This window comes from Hakea prostrata, chromosome 3, assembly GCF_041222555.1.
Source record: "Hakea prostrata isolate BN-2017 chromosome 3, UWA_Hpros_2, whole genome shotgun sequence".
NCBI lineage: Eukaryota > Viridiplantae > Streptophyta > Magnoliopsida > Proteales > Proteaceae > Hakea > Hakea prostrata.
Window position 1 is genome coordinate 15,948,549 of NC_142602.1, and position 16,959 is coordinate 15,965,507.

The 16,959-nt window shown below is 37.9% G+C and overlaps 2 protein-coding genes across 2 annotated transcripts; one reads left to right on the forward strand and one right to left on the reverse strand.

Moving 5' to 3' along the window:
* Positions 1-317: 317 nt before the first annotated feature.
* LOC149021175 (syntaxin-51-like) lies at positions 318-10,123 on the reverse strand. The gene is made up of 6 exons (XM_089149438.1): positions 9,911-10,123; positions 8,313-8,535; positions 2,209-2,411; positions 2,010-2,110; positions 1,850-1,894; positions 318-1,027 (listed from the first exon to the last, which is right to left on the reverse strand). The coding sequence occupies exons 2-6, from the start codon at positions 8,528-8,530 to the stop codon at positions 896-898; spliced, it is 699 nt and encodes a 232-aa protein (XP_089005564.1). The 5' UTR covers positions 8,531-8,535; positions 9,911-10,123; the 3' UTR covers positions 318-895.
* A 2,296-nt stretch (positions 10,124-12,419) lies between these two features.
* On the forward strand, positions 12,420-16,705 carry GEX3 (gamete-expressed 3). The gene is made up of 10 exons (XM_089147063.1): positions 12,420-12,525; positions 12,930-13,117; positions 13,631-13,954; positions 14,293-14,539; positions 14,765-15,049; positions 15,141-15,227; positions 15,584-15,616; positions 15,700-15,759; positions 15,833-15,975; positions 16,049-16,705. Exons 1-10 carry the CDS (start codon positions 12,420-12,422, stop codon positions 16,685-16,687), a joined length of 2,112 nt encoding a protein of 703 aa, XP_089003189.1. The 3' UTR covers positions 16,688-16,705.
* Positions 16,706-16,959: the final 254 nt, after the last annotated feature.

Below are 16,959 nucleotides of genomic sequence, written 5' to 3' on the forward strand. Positions count from 1 at the left end.
ACACACCCACGCACCCACACAACAAAATAGCCGTGTTATCTTAACGCTATAGAAAGATTTCAGGCCAAATGTTACATACAGGGTATCTCCAACCACTGTCGCCTCTTGACAAACATAACCTAATAGGGTCGATTTCTTGGGGAAAGAAAACATCACAGATTCACAATGGCTACTACATATGATGTGTGAAAACCTTTATAAACAAACTGCTGACCTCGACGTCTCTATAACCACCAACTACATGCCATACGGAACCCCACAATCACTTCACTGGTCAATCTTAGCTAACACAAGTGCAGAAAATAGTTGAACAATGAATTTTGTGTTTCCAAAACGTGTAAATCACAACACTAAATTCCATTACAATGAAAAGCATTACATAAACTCTGTATACATACACCCTATAAATCTGATGCCAAAAGTAACGCAAGCATTGTATATCTGCAGCAGTACAAAAAGACAACAAACACAAGCACAAGTCGTTGGCTACCCAATCAACCATTACAGTATCGTTGTCACAATACAAGGAGATGAAGATGAGAACCGTGAGTAGATAGGTGTTGGGGGACAGGGAAATTCATTAGAAGGAACTAATTAATTCCCTTCTACAAGCAAATCAACCAAATCCACAAGAAAAGCCCACAATGCTTTCTCCAGACCTGGTTAGTTGCAATTTGCTCAGAAGAGATTTTCTAACTACACCCTGCCACATAATTGTGTTAAGAAATGACATACGAAACTCCAAGGGCTCACTTCAATATCGAAACTGGCAAGGATGCCCCACAAGCACATGAACAAGGTCAGTGGACATGGAAAATGACTACAATGGCCGAATGGCGTCCACAGCACTGTTGGTATAAATTATTGTTGTACTTACCATAATTGGCATTATAATTTATAAGTACTTGATCAGTAACCAAATGACAGCAGCCAGAACAACGATGCCAATTACAGCCAAAAGCAAACACATGCAGGAGCAACCACCACTTGTACGCTTGTTCAGAAATGCCAACTTCTTTTGCACACGCTGCATCCAACAAAACACAACAGATAAATAACATAGATAATTAATTCTTCAATAAACAGGCACTCGTCTAACCAAGGTATAGTCAACTAAATACGTACTAAACTAAAAATATTTGTTGTAATAGCATTTGTTATCTTTCTAAGCAACATTTTGGACCTGAAGTAAGTTACAGGTGGTCAAAGAGTTTTCAACATTTCCCTACCAAACCCTATAGGCAGCAACGATGCCATAAATTTATTTCAACTCCTTGAGGCAATGATTATTTTGGGGGTAAAACTCCCTCTTGCCAAGTACACCAATCAGATATTTGAAGGGTTTAATTTGACACATTTGAGAATTCCATACCAAGCACATGCATATTAGGGTCTGCACTTGTATCTGTACCAAAGCAGTAGCACAAGTGCATGGTTTTACAGAAGCAACAATATACATCTGTTCATGTGCATATGCTGAAAGTTTCACTTTTCCCTCCTTTTTTTGATGAAAAAGGAGTACTAGTATTAAAGCCAAAGCACAATATACAAAAGTTTCTCTTGGACTACAAGAAGGAACTAGATCCTTTGTTCTAAGAGAATGGACTGTTAGAGAAACCACTTAAGAGAGTTCAAGGAAATATTACAAAAAGCGACATCGGAAAGCTCCTGTACAATAGTAATCAAAATGGAGCAAGGTAAAAAGACCAAGTCTACCCCTTAGGAGAGGGTAACTGTCCAAAAGACTCCTACAACCCGACCATACTTCCTTCAAAACTTTCAATATACATTGAAAGTGTTACAAGCCCATATTAGAGGTACAGAGGTATGTGGATACTAAGAATATAACCTGTAGCCTGGAGTCTGTCGAGTCCACATGCTGGTCCAAGGAATCCTGCAGAGTCAAGGAGAAGGGAAACATCAAGTTCAGAAATGCAAAATTGAACTGAAAAAAATAGGGAGTAATGGGATGAAACAAAAGGCAGGGGACCAGTTATCAGAAACCATACAAGAAGTCTTGTGTGTAAGCCAAGTTCCTCATTCACAGCCAAAGCAATGTGCTTCGTACTTATTACTGTCTCCTCCAATTTCTCGAGACCTTCATCTTGTTCTGCTTCCAATACAAGCATGAACATATATCAAAATCATAAAAGACCACCCAAGAGAAAGACAGAAGGACTGTCAATTAACAAGGTTATAGAAACTTGCCTCTCATCACTTGCCGCTGAAGACCAACAAGGCCACGGTTGTCCAAGCCAGTTGTTCTGCTCATGGCATCTGGTTTTATATCTGGTCCAAGCAAGCTGTCCCTAGTGGCAAAATTGGACATATTCAACGCAGTGGCCATCTGGTTGGCTTTGGATCTCAAATTTGCTAGCATATCCTGGCGTCTGTGCATCTCCTTCTCTGTTCTGTGCATTTGAACCCAAAAGAAGAAAGGCAAAAAAAAAATGAGAAAGCTTGAGGAACAAAATAATTAATCAAAAGAATTAGAATTAAGAAGCTAAACAGTTTTTAAGTCTAGATATCAGTTAATCAAGTACAATGTGCTCAAAAACCACAGAAGAAATGATCTGCCAGAAACACAAGTATTTAACTTGAAAAATTTTCCAAAGACCCAAAATGTCCCATGACTACATGCAGGTGACCAAGTACAATAAGTGCAACCAAATGAAGGTGAAACCATTGATGAATGAAGAGAGAGATGGTAATCAAACTTAGTAGCCCTTCTGGGTACCATAGATGCAGATGCCTTCTTGCATTAACCCTTTAATTAGATTCTGAGAAAGTGATGAGGACATCAGTGAGCAGTTTCGAGTTTACCGGCGACACCGACGTAGAGATCATCCCACGACAGCTTCTATGTGGATGGATGACGAGCTCGAAGGTTATTAGACTGCTAGGATTCTATGGTTCGATGAGAAACACTGCTCATAGGCAGTTTGTCATGTTATTTTCCTTAGTCTTAGTGGGTTGGGTAGTAGTTTACTATTGAAATATTTTAATTTCATGTTTGAGTCTTATGGGCTGGGCCTAGAGTCTATTTAGGCCCAATTTTGAATTATTTTGAGTTTGGGTTAGATTTAGAACTTAAGTTGGGGTTATTTTGGGAATTAAACATGTAGGGTTGTGAGGGATCAATTTTTTTATTCAAACCTTGTATGAAATTTGTTTTTGGTAATCAATGAATGAAAAGAATTTGAAAAAAAAGAGCTCACGTTGCTTTTTTCCTCTCTCTCTCTCTCTCTCTCTCTCTCTCTCCGGCGGAACCAGCACTTTCCCCTCTCTCCAGATAATCTCTCTCTCCTCCTTTCACCCTTGTTTCCCACTAAAAAAAATTCCCCTTGCTCTCCTCTACAAAGATCTACTCTTTTTTTTCTCAAAAAAAGACTTAGTTTCTTTCCTAGAAATCTTCTTCTTCTTCCCCAAACCCCATGGTTCTATTTTTCTTGCAAAAAAAAAAATATATATCTTTGTTTATTTTTTCTTTCCTTCCCTCTTTTCCTTATACGGCAGTCTAGTTGTCTTTTGTTAGTCTCCCTTCCCTTCTCTTTGTTTCTTTTCTTTCTCTCCCTCTCTCTTATCACCTACTCTCTTTCCTAGGATACGCCTTCACTTCAAAATAATTTTTTCTCCTTTCCTAGGATTCACTACTTCAAAATATTTTTTCTTTCTCTTATTTCTGTTCCTAGATGCTTTCTAACCCCTGTTTTGGAGCCAGGATCAGCAAGTAACATTATCTCTCCCAAAATATTTTTCATTTATGCTTTGGCAGTAGTTTTGTTTAAAACAAAAACTTCTCAAGACTCCCTTTACATTGTTAATTGTTGAGTTCCTTATTAGAAATCTCATATTGATTATGACAACTCTATTTTTCTTTAAGTTTCTTAATACCCTTGCATTTAATTTAGTGTTATGGTGCCAAGATCCCCATCCCCTTGTTTCCCTATTGATTCTTGTTTCGTTGTGCTTACCAGTAAGACTTATTGTGTTTATTTCTCTACTTTAGCTGTCTTACATGCATGATTAATTAGAATTCAAGTGCTGCAAATTCCTTTCTTTACTATCTGTCAAGAATAGGTATTTAATTCTAAGAGTCTAGTAGCCCACTTTGTAGGTCCCCTAGTTTCTAGGGTTTCTCCTACATCAGAAAGTCCGGTACCCATGGTGGGAGATCTCAGCGAAATATCTCGCTATTTTGAGATAGCGAAAGGAGAGGAGAGACGAGATCTGAGAGATGGAAGATCTCGCCACGTCTCGGCGAGATCTCACCATATCTCAGTGAGATCTCGACATCTCTAGTCCAACCACCTGGTTTAGGGGGTTTTAAAACCCCCTATCTCGCTCGAGGGAGGCATATCGCTGCAACCCTCAAAACTTGCCGGAAACTTGATTTTTGCCGAAATTTGTTGGGGATTCGACTTCTAAACATCCTTAACACATCAACAACATCAGATTATCATCATTCAAGCCTATTTCAACTAGATTTTCAACAAAGGAAAGATTTTCCCCCAAATTTGATTTTTTTTCAAATAGAATGTTCTACAGTGGGTGTGTGAGTCTAGTATAAATATATGTTGATCTACTAGCTTTGATCTACACCTTCATGGAAACAAATTTAATTAACATTAAACTGATATGTGGCATACTACAGTGATGAGTTGAGTTGGGAGTCATATGTCACCAACGTTCAGAATCAGTTGATGCAGAATGCTGAGTGATACTCTTGCCGTCTGGTAGTCTTGTAATCTTGTTACTCTTGTACTCTTGTGATCGTGAACTTAGGGATTATGATTTATGACTTACTAAAAGTCTATAACTTCTTATGGTTGTAAAATTTTGAAGACATTTAAGTTCTTTGATAGTTTAATGTGTAATGTATTTGATATTTGATAGTTGATAACATGAATTACTTGATATCTCTACATTACATGTTGTCTAACCTTGCATTCCACAACATTTCGATTTTACACATAGGATCAACTTATAAGACATACTTAGGGTTATTTTCTCACAAATTTAAGGCAACCAGTGTTTTCAAAAGGCCTTAAATAGGCCAAATGCCAAGTTTCAGCCCAACCAGGACCTAAAACCCACCGAGATGGGCCACCGAGTTTATGCCAGAAAATTTGTATATCTCGACTGAGCTCTCGCCATCTTGGTCGAGATCTCGGTTTTTTTAAGAGGCTTGAGCGAGGTCTCCCACCATGTTGGTACCAACATATCCATCATGAAAACATAATGCCTTGTAAACCAATGATATCTCGTCTTTTCTCATCTCAAGCAAGAAATATGTCACCTACATCTTTCTTTTTTTCTTTTTTTTTTTTTTTTTTGGGCCTGGGGGGGGGTTGTGATTGTTGAAGAGCACCACCAGCCTACTGGTGTCTTTGCTAAAAAGCCAATCCAGGTTTCCGAGAAGTCACATAAGCTATGAACAACTTTTTTACTCTTTGCTTGCAAAGCCAACCCAGGCTTCAAAGAAGTCACAGAAGCTGTGAAAAAACTTTTTCTTACAAGAAGGTTAAGATGAAAAAATTTCACATATTACAGTCAAAGTGCTGTGGAGTTTGAAAGACAAAAAAACAAATTAAGAAATTGAAATGGCAGTGACCAAGGACATGAAAGGTTATTTCCCATTGCATAAGATAGTTGTTAGGGCCCCAAGGCTTGGTGCCGAAATGCATAACAATTGTTACGCCATACAAAGTGACACCTTGAAAACGTTATATATATGTTAGTAATTTCCAGTGTTACTTTATTTCGTACCACTGGTTTTTAAGCCAGGGACCTTGGACAAAGATGCCGATGTATTGTAGATGTGGGATGCACCTATCACAGGTGCTGACAAGACAAAGCTGCTGAGTTTGCAATCTTTGGAATTCAGTAAGCAATCACGACACTCTTTTTCCCCCCTTTCTGTCCCACTATCTACACTACGATAAATATCTAATTTGTTCTATTGTTTTTGTTTGACTATCATCAAATGGATGCCTGCGACAACGTCAAATTCTAAAATTTAGATGACGAAATACGAGAATGGTAGGCAAGCCAAGGTTTAATCTGGAAAAGGGTTCTGATCTGAATCTGATTTGAGTAGTTTATCGGAAGGAATGGAGGTTAATGGAGGGTGGGTGCAGGGAACGGATGATGAGGTGATGATAGTTGAGGCTGAACCCCTGAACATATATAGGTGACAGCCAGGAGTCCTATCTTTCATTATGACCGAAGGAGTCCCACCTCGGGCAGAAATTTCGTGGGCTTATTCTTCACTAGCAGCTGTCCCAAGTAAGACAAAATATCAAGTTGAAAGGACGAGCAGACTTTGAATCTCATGAGGAAGGTGATTAGAGGCAGGGATCTAGAGTGTTAGCTGCTCCAGGAAGATGATTTAACACCTGAAATACTAGGTTGTTCTGAGTAGTATCACTGAAATTGCAGCAAACTCAACCAGATCTAATTGTACCGCCAGAACAGGAAAAGGAAAGAATGATAGTGAAAAATAGGTAAGGAGGAGAAATTAAGGAATGGGAATGAAAAGTAGGAGGATGAAAGAAACCAAAGCTTACCTGAGGAAAGAAGAGTCCAGACAGAGAGACTGGAACAGAAAAGAGCAAGGAGAACCTGGTGGAGACACACACAACACCACCGTGAAGATTAACTCAATTCCCAATTTCATAGCATCCCTCTTCCCATTGTAGGCTATATGCATATGAATATGAGTTAGCATTTTTTGAGTTACAAAAGAGTCCAAAGTCCATTGTCGGTTAGTAATTTGAGTTGTGTTGGAATTGGTTAGTTTATGTATAAGATAATACTCTTTATCAAAGAGGATTCTCGTCTTTTAGGAGTTTTTGATTGAGATTTTTTTATTTTTTTATTTTAATTATTAGACTCCAAGTTAAAGAGTCTAGGTCAAGTGGTAGGATCCTTGTCTACTAGGGATTCCCACATTGGCTCAAAGTCTTTTAAGGGTTATAAATAGCCTGTTATTTCATTGTAATTTTCAGGCTTTGATTGAATAAAGTTTATAGTTTTTGGAACACAGGGTCACAGTTCTCTTTGGGAGGGCCACGGCGGATTTCAAAAGTTTTCAATCACAACCAACAGCTTACAAGTAATCATCAAGCAGCCAATCAAGAAATCACAACATCCCAAGTAAGTCCAAATACCTCCCCCACTCTTCCCTGCCCTGCACAACCTTCCCCAACCTCCTGTCCGTGCTGCCGCATCAATCCAGCACCACCCCTAGGCCTCACGACACCCTGCAGCCTCTCCCCTATCCCCCACCATCCTGTTAAGTTTCTCCCCCACCCTATCCCTGGAACCGAAGGCTTCCCCACCCCTTTCTTCTCCACCATACAGCAAACCCCTTTCCCTACCCTTCCTTTTCCCCAAACTAGGATTGCAATTCCCTCCTAGCCCTAATCCTACTTCCAATTCCCCAACTAAATTCAGTTTCCTAAGCCTAACAAACTCTGCTTATCTTCTTCTTCCTAGGAGATTCTGCAGAATTTTAAAACTCTGAAATATGAGCCTGTTTACACCTCTGACCTTACCTAGTAGTCCTGACCTATTAAAAAAAAAAACCAGTTCTGCAATTACTAGAACAAGAGGTACAGACCTGTTCCTACCCTCACCGGGATGCCTTCCAAAGTTCCAAGCCCTAATTCTGATTCTGTTACCAATTTCAGTCTGGAAGTCATATCCCTTAGTCCTGAAACTATAGTTCACGTTCAAGGCAGGTGTTGTTGAAAAGACTGGCAAAAGGTCTCAACTTGGGAGGGATTTGCTAACCGGAAAGCCAGATCGACTACAAGGTGGAATAGGATTGGAACGAAGTCCACTTCTAGAGAGATATAAATTCAGATCTGACTTTCAGTTGCAACAGGTTTTTCAGAACACTAGAATACCCTAAACACCATTAAACATCCCTCCCCTTTGCTGGAATTCCTATTCAGCCCTTAGATTTGGGAAAATTACTAAAATACCCTTATCCCTAGATCTGGGTTTACATCACCTATCCCCTACTAACCTTCATTTTAAAGGCAGCTTGAGTTTGGTTTTCCCTTGGTCTACATTTCTAGATTGGGTCCACCCGTGATAACACTGCTGCATCAAAAAGATTTATGCTTGACATGGAATTGAAGAGCTATACACAGAAACAATGACTGCCATTTGATTATCATAGCTTAAATGGTCTTCACAACATGGAAACTAACAGTAGATGAAATTGCAAAACTGTTTTTGTTGTATCCACAAACCCACTCGTTTTTCAAATATTGTGAAACAATTGGAGCAAAAATACTTACATTGGCTGCTTCGTGGGTAGCTTGGATAAAAGGGATTGCAAACTATCGAGTCTAGTTCCTAGTATTGTAATCTTTCTCCTAACGGCAGAGAAGTGACGCTGTGTATCTGGTCCTGATGGGGGAATAGAACCCCTCTCAGAAATCATCCCATTTATATCATCAGCAAGCTTTTGTGCCTCATTTAATTCCTTCATCCATGAGTCTGCTGCAGATGCCATTATACCTGAAAGTGTACTCAAAAATGAGGTCGAAATTAATTAAAAAACAGGCCATGCTAAAAAGAAAATATCAGCCTTAAGAATAGCTGTGACAGAACTCCAGAGCAGGATGAAAATATTGTTGAGCCAAAAGCACAACTAAACTATATATTTATTCGATTAAGTATTTATTTAGCATCATATCTACAGAGATCATCAGACCCCATATTTTCAATACTAGCCCAAGGAGCCCTCCTTTGTCCATTAAAGGAATATATTCTTCACAAGGAACTTCTCTAACTTGATAACTACTTTTCAATGTAACAGAAAACTATTTCAGCTGATAGCAACAATCCTCTGAATTTGGAAGAAGTACACCCTTGAGTCCAATGATCAGATTTTTTTATGAATAAGATATCTAAATAAGGCATAATTACTGACTAAATACTTTTCATACATTTACGGTTAACGCTTAGTACTGATTGTCGGTCCAAACAGTGGTAAATTTGTCTGTTTTGCCTGAATAAGGCAATGGGTGAGTGACTCAATTGCCAAGTTAACTCTAAAAGATAGACTAGCCCGTGCAAGTTATGGAATCCAAACTCAAAAACAGAAGGTCAAGATATTTCTCATCTGGCTGTGGGAATCAAAAGATACTGGGCATTGTCATTTCCGCGTACAGGTATTTGAGACATTAGCTATTGTAATCAGACAAATCTCCACTTTCGGACTCCTATCTGTGGTTCCTACGCTACAAAATTGGCTCCATTTTTGTTTCTTCTTTCATCATATATTTGATGCTAGTATTAGTGACTCACCCAAAGAACAACATCCATAAAGCAATACTTGAGCAATAACCAAAAGAAGTGTACCAGTAAATTGCCAACCAAGTGAGGTTCAGTGAGTCTAGAGAGTGCAAACCTAAGTTAACGCAATTTCCGAAACATAAACAATCTTATCTTCTTCCTCTAATTAATTGAAAATTTCCGAGTCTTAGAATCAAGGTAGTCTCATTAGCAGAACACTAAGGACCAACCGCGATCAACATACCAAGAACATCAAGAAACTCAATTATCTTTCTCCAATATCATCAAGACAGCTACAAACAACACCGTCGTGAAAGATGGATTAATGCTCAAACAGAGACACCCAATTATATAGCTAGAAATACATAATGACGATAAGATGGACTACCCACAAATCAAATCCTCCAGAAGAAACCGAACGCCCTAAATTCCATCCAGCACCATCAAAATAGATACTTACCTAAATCCATATCCGCAATTGATAATACTAAGGAAAGATTAATCAGATATATACTAATAACAATGACATCGATCCTACAAAGAAAACATTATCTGAAAATAAAAATGTAAAACAAGAAAAGAAGAATCAAATTACCTCAAGCAAATGACTTGATTCTGCAATCAGACAAACCCGATAACTCAGCGTCTGAGAAAAAGATTGATTGATCTGAAGTCGGACAGAGTTCTGACCTTGGCGTTCGGAAGGGAAGGGAGGTGGAAACGACGACACAAGCTAATGCCACGAAACTCAGCTGAATTTGTCCGAGTCTCGTTGTCGTCGTCAAATTTTGACCCCTTAAAAAAACACATTAAATAATACACAATATATATTGGTGAGTTTTCTCCTACAAGACCTTCGTATCCTCTACCTAGAGTCTAGGTCACCTACGCGTCAAGGGAAAGTGGTGAGGTAAGCGTTCTTGTTTGCAAAGGTGGGATGGGATAAAAAGGACTTGGAAAAAAAAATATGTGGATCCCATGTGTAGTGGGGTGAGGGAGAAGGAAAGGAAAGGGAAAGGAAAGGGTTTTGGAAAAATGATAATGGTGGGTCCCACTTTTTACTTTTCCCACCTTTCCCACAAAGTCCCACCAAATATGTGGGGTTTTAAAATGGATTGGGGTGGGAAAGTTGGGCTGCCACATCAACTCTCACTTTCCCACCCCAAGCAACCAAACAATCTACCATTTTGGGATTTAAGGGAAAAGTAAAAAATCTACACTCTTTTCAAGAATTTTCTCACCCCACCTTTATTCAGCAAACAAACGCAACTGTAATGTTTTTCTACCATACATTAAGGATAATGCTCATATGAAACTCATTAAAATTTATTTTTGATTTATTCTATCAGTACTCAGAGGGAGGGCTATTGTATAGTGAAGAAACATTAGAGGAATACATACTTCTTAAAATAGCATGAATGAAGTGGAGAGGTACGTCCAGGATCTTGTGTAATCGACTTATTCTGTTAAAGGTTGAAAGAAAATTATATAGGACCGTCGTTCAACTAGTTATGATGTAGAGTGCAAAGTGTTGTGCTATTAAAAATAATCATATAAATAAACCCAGTATAGTAGAAATGAGAATGCTAAGATGGATGAGTTACAAAACTATGAAGAATAATATAAAGAATGATCATATTAAAGTTGGTCCCATAAAATGATACGTTTCGAAAAAAAGTCGTTTGATGTGGCACAACCATGTTTTATGGAAACCTATAAATGTCATTGTACAAAGAAGAGATATAATCTAAATTGAAAGAACTAGAAGATTTTTTTTTTTTTTTTTTTTTTTGGTAAGAAAGAACTAGAAGAGTTAGGAGTAGACTTAAAATAACCTTAAGAGAAGTGATAAGAAATTATATGTATAACTTAGGCCTTATATCTAACATGATCTCAAACAAAAGTGACTGGAAAGCAAGAATCCATATAGCCGACCCCATTTAGTTGGGGCATTGCTTATTGTTGTTGTTGTATACTTATTTCCTAATGAGAAGATGATCCATTTTACCTCTACACCTTATGGAGGAAGAGGGGGGGGGGGTACGTGGGACCCAGTAGGGATCCCTGATTAATTTTGACAAAATTCTAAGGTGGATCTCACCTTTATTTATTTTTTTTTTTCTAAGTGTTGGAAAAATAAAAAATGTGAGAGAAATACAAATCCTCTATTCCTTTGCCGACTAAGGGTGTCAATTGCGTACCGAAACCGTTAAACCGTACCGAACCGCCTAGTATAAAGTCGCATCGTTCAAAATTCGGTATAGTACGTACCGAAACCAAATTTTTTCAATACAATTCCGATTTTAGGTACCCACACTTTCGGTTATTCTTGAAGCCGTACCAATTGGTACCATACCAAATTAAAAAATATATATGTAATTTTACGATTAAAACGCTTTACCTTTACCTTATCCCTAATTCCCTATTTCAGTTTTTTGTTTTGTCCTTCATTCCTTTTCTTAGATTTACTTGTTTTGTCTCTGTTAATATCACATTCTATCGATTGCTTGATCACAATTTCATTAAGATTTTAATGAACTAATAACAAAAGTGGGATGGGTTCGTTCGTACAAAAATTGTACCGTACTAGATATTGTGTTTAAACAGTTTTTCCCCACCGATTTAATACCGAAACTGTACCGAATCATTTTTGCAAATACCGAAATCATACCTTACTATGTAAATTTGATACGGTACAATTCTGGTTTTCAGTAATCAAAATTGATCCGTACAATTCTACACCGAATTTCTGAAACCGTACCGATTGACACCCTTACCGTGACCATATCTCATCTTTTGGTACCTCGCTAAAAAAAAAAAAAATGAAAAAAAAAAATAAAGATAAAAGATAAACGAAAATTACACATGCATCCCTGTATATGCAACTGTTTGTCCCTAAAATTTGTTCTATGTAATTTGATTAACACGTTTGAGCCAATCTAACCCAACTAAAAGTTCCCTTTAGCGCAGGTTTAACTTTCAACTTCTCCCGCCAAACTTGAAGAACGGTTGAGTAACCGTCTTGATCGCCTTAAAAGCCAAACTTTAGGAATCTTTCTTTCCATGGATCTTCAATCAGAAAATGCTTCAGTAAAGATTTCCCAATGCAGCGAACCTACCTTTTCGTACTTCTGTTACTACAAGTGGCTCAAGCACTTTCGAAGTGGCCACAGTATAGAAGATCTCCATGGGAATCACACTCTTTCATTGGTGAGTTTGCTCCTCTGTAAGTTGTTTCCTTTGGTTTGCTTTGACTGTTCATTTTCTTCTTCCCTCATAGATTTTAACCCTAACTGGAAGACGCATTAGTTCTTTAATTGGGAATTGCGTTTTGGACTCATCTCATGTGATGAGAATTTTTATAGTTCTTTCAGCTCGTGTAGATTAAAATATCACAAAATCGTGAGAATTTTTTCTGGGAATTTGAGAATTTTCAGTTGAGATTTGTTGTTTTCTTACTTCTTGCCTCATTCAATTAGTAGGGCTTTCGTGCATTGCTTGAAATTTGATACATGTGTATCCATGTTGAGCATATTTTACAAAAGACTGGGATTCATTCTTCTCACTCTTAAGAGATACTGACTTGTCCCATACTACCACTGTTGTTGTTTCAGCCAAAGAAACTGCTGAAAAAACTTGTTATAGACTCTCGAGACCATTTATTGGAGATGATGGAAGGATCTACACATGTTCTGGACAAAACCTTCTGGCATTTGAAAGCAACGGGTCTATCAGTTGGACTTTCACTTTAAATTACACTTGCAACACTGAGGTGGTCCCTGTGCAGGATGACATAGGGAGGGTAAGGAATATAAGATAATTAATTGGTTCAAACTTATTTATTTTATAAAATTTATAAACTTGAAGTATAGAATGCCATTGATCTGTAGGCAAGCATCTTAAAATTATCCTTCAATTTAGTTGCCAAGCATTTCCCGGATTAATGGATGCCTCATTCATTTTAGGTCGGAAATTCTTAATAATCAATCAATGCATGTTAAATATTTGGTTTTAAGTTTTTTTTTTTTTGGGTAGAATAAATATTAGGTTCTAAGTGATGAATGGTTTCCTACCATTCTGGTTTGGAGTCTGTATATGCAGACAGAAAAGAAATAATGGAAACCTGTCCCTTTACAGGCTCAAATTAAACAATAGTGAATACTTTACTTTCCTGAGTTTCCTCTTAATCAGTTTTGATTGATAGATAATCTTCAGTATCCTGCATGGTTTTGATACTTTCTTTCTTTGTTCCCTTTGGTGAAATCTATTTTTAGCTTCTGCAATTTCATGTTCTTTTAACACCAGACATTGGCAGATATATCTAATTGCAGAAAACAAAGTACTGAGAATCAAGCCTTCAGATACTGGAATCTTCTCTGCAGAAATTTTCTTTTCATCTGAAACAACTACAGAAGGATCAAATGAAATTTTAGGTCTTGCAATAAGCATGGTTAGTTCATCCCTTTTCATCACTGTAAAAAACCGGGGCCTTTTTGCATTTAAGTTGCACGGGAAACTGCTGTGGAGTGCTGGACCTGTTCTTTATCGATCTGGCTACCGTCAAGGTTGTAAGAATAATATCACAGATTGTTATTTTACTTCTGCCCCAGTCATTGATCAATGTGAAGGAAGTTTATATGTAAGTTCTTCTATTTCCATATGGCTCGAAATATTATTTTTTTTCACAACTTCAAGTTGAGCTTCCCTACTTGAGGATCATTGCATTAGGTAAACTGCACTGTAATGCTTCTCAATATTCAGGGTTCTGGGATAATATTGTTGCAGAAGTAATCCAGCTGATTGAATTTTGTAACCAAATCAAGCCTCAGCAGGATTTCTGTAGCTTTAGATTCATTGCAACTATTTCCACATTCTTTACATATTTATTTTTCTCCATCATCAGAACTCAGAAGTACTTTATAGATCACTGGTTCTTTGGTTTCAATATACATATATCTTTGTGTTTCACATCTGCAGATCACAAACACTGAAGGACAGCTCTATTCCTTGTCTCTTCGAAGTCCTCACTTTAAATGGATCCAGGATTTCAGTGATTTCGACAAGATGCTAACAATTACCCCAGGATACAATGGCTGTGTGTATGTCATAATCCCAGTGAAGGCTGTTGTGTTGGCACTGGACGTTTTGACTGGAAATATTCTGTGGCAAAAGAGTATTGGTCCACTGAGTAACTTAGAATGCTCACCAGTTGTTGATGCCAATGGTAAGAATCAATCTTGTGACAACATCTCCATTTCTCGGTAGTTGATGATGCTTATGAACTTATTGTAAATGTCTTTGAATAGACCTGTTAGCTTCTGAGACACTACTTTGAGGCATTTTATGTGCCCTTTAAGACACTAAGTCATTGTCATCTGTAGAATGAATCTTAGTATATACAGGTACTTCAACTGGGGATACTCATGCTTCTCTCTCTGGTATGTAACAGGTTGGATTTCTATTGGATCTGTGGATGGTTTTTTGTACTCATTTTCACCAACTGGAGATCTCAAGACATTCCCTAGAGCAACTGCACTAGACTCAGTCGTTCAAGTTAGTCCTCTTCTTGATTGTTCAGGATTTGCAGTTTACATCTCTCAGACAAGGATGGAGGGAAAGATAAGTAGGACAACCGGTGAATATACCTATGTCTCCGCCATGAAACCCATCAATGTAGTCTTTACTCTGTTAGCTCCAGCTACTGGAGCCATCTATTGGACTGAAAAGAATCTTGGTACTTGCAATATTTAGTGATCTTGATTGATCTTGAGATGGATTCATAATTCCTTGTTTGCAGGTCTAATTCTGTTAAATGATTGTTGCAGATCAATTCTCATCTTTATTGTTGGGAAGTGATCTACACCATTTTGCACTGGACGAAAGATTTCTTCTGGCTTTTATAACTTCAGCAAGTGAGAATCTTTTCATGTATGTTAGTTCCTGTAGGTAACATCTGTCAATGCTTTTGATGGAATTCTACCATTTGACATTGAAATAATGTGTAGTTTTTTGATAGTTATTTCCTTGTTAAATAAAACCAACAAATGTTTCTAATCAGTTCAGTTAGCTATTGAACTGAAGTTTCACATTTATTAGCATTACCTGCCCAATACTGATTGACTGGATGGCTGCTGATTTCTGGCAATCATGTAGAAATTTTGCAGCTAAGGACAGAGTTACATTTAGAGAAACATTTTCTGGATTTCTCAGCTCTTTTTTCTAGTCCAGTTTCCCCTGAACTAACAGAACCCTGACCATTTTTATGCAGAGATGGGCAATCCACTGCCATGTCGTACCAAGCGTAAGCAGTGAAAAACTCACCGTTGCCTATATATTTTTGATAATTTCAACATGTTTTTATATTTTGACTCTTAATTTTGCCAGGTCAAATTCTTTCTTTAAGCTGCTCCCAAGAAAGAACTAAGCAAAACAAGATCTACACAGGTGGATTGTTATTAATCAATGAACATTGGAAATATTTTAAGTCACTATTATAACATTATCTCTCTCTTTGCAGGCAGTGAGAGCACAATTCTACTATTTTTGCTATTCCAAACTGCAGTCTTAATCATACTAGCTGGATTTGTCCGGTTTTGTTGGACATTTTGGAGTAAAAAGAAGCTTCAAGGTCAAAACCTAGGGAAATTCCTTGAAAAGAGAGTGAGTCTGAAATTCTTGCTCCTGTAAGCCTTTATCGCTATCCTTTATTCTGCTGACCTCTTCTTCATTTCAGCACTCTCTTCGAGTCAAAAAGAAAGCATTTGACCGGACAATCACAGAGCTTGAGAAAAAGGCAGCAGAGGAAGCTGTGGGTAATGAAATATTCGAAAAACTTGGAGATTTAGTAAGAGAGAGGGAAGGCATCGAAAGGAAGCTTGCAACTTCCTATAGTTTGGGTAGGGATTCAGCTGGGACACAGCCACGCTCTCTCCTTCCACTGTATGAAGGGAGGAGCAAGAGCTACTCTTTTCAAGGAACTAAGAAAGAAAGTGTTACTATCTTCCACAATCTGAGTGATACTTCTGCTAAAGAGACAAGCAGCCACAGCTGCAGTAGTAGCAATAGTGAAAGCAGTGGGAAAGAGGCAAGCTGGTTTAACCATGGAGATCAGGGTTCAGCATCAAAGGGAAAGGCACCCTTAGAAATTGAGCCATGGGAAAGTCCATCAGGACAGGAATCGGATTCCCAAGAATCCATGAATCCATTATTTTTTGAGCACACTTCGGGGGAGATGAAGGAAGTAGATATCCATGATGAGGTAGGGATAGTTGAGCCCATACACAAGGAAAGCAGTGGTGGTGTGTGGTTGAAGAGGAGGACACTGTCTTCAGCTAATTCGCAAACAGTAGCTAACACTTCATTGAGAGATTGAAATTCATGTCAATGCCCTTTTGTTTTGTGAAATTGACCTACTAAAGGAACTTTGCTATCATGTTCGGGGGATTCAGATGTCAGATTCATCTGCAAAAGATCTTGTAGTATGTGAAATAACTTGATGATAGTTAATTAAGTCTTTTACCAGGTTCAAAACCAGAAGAGGACATGCCAGCTGATTATTTGCTTAAATTTTCTGCCAACCACTTTACAAAGGAGGGTCATAACTCATTTGTGGATGTGAGAATTATTCAATTCAAATTTCTAAAA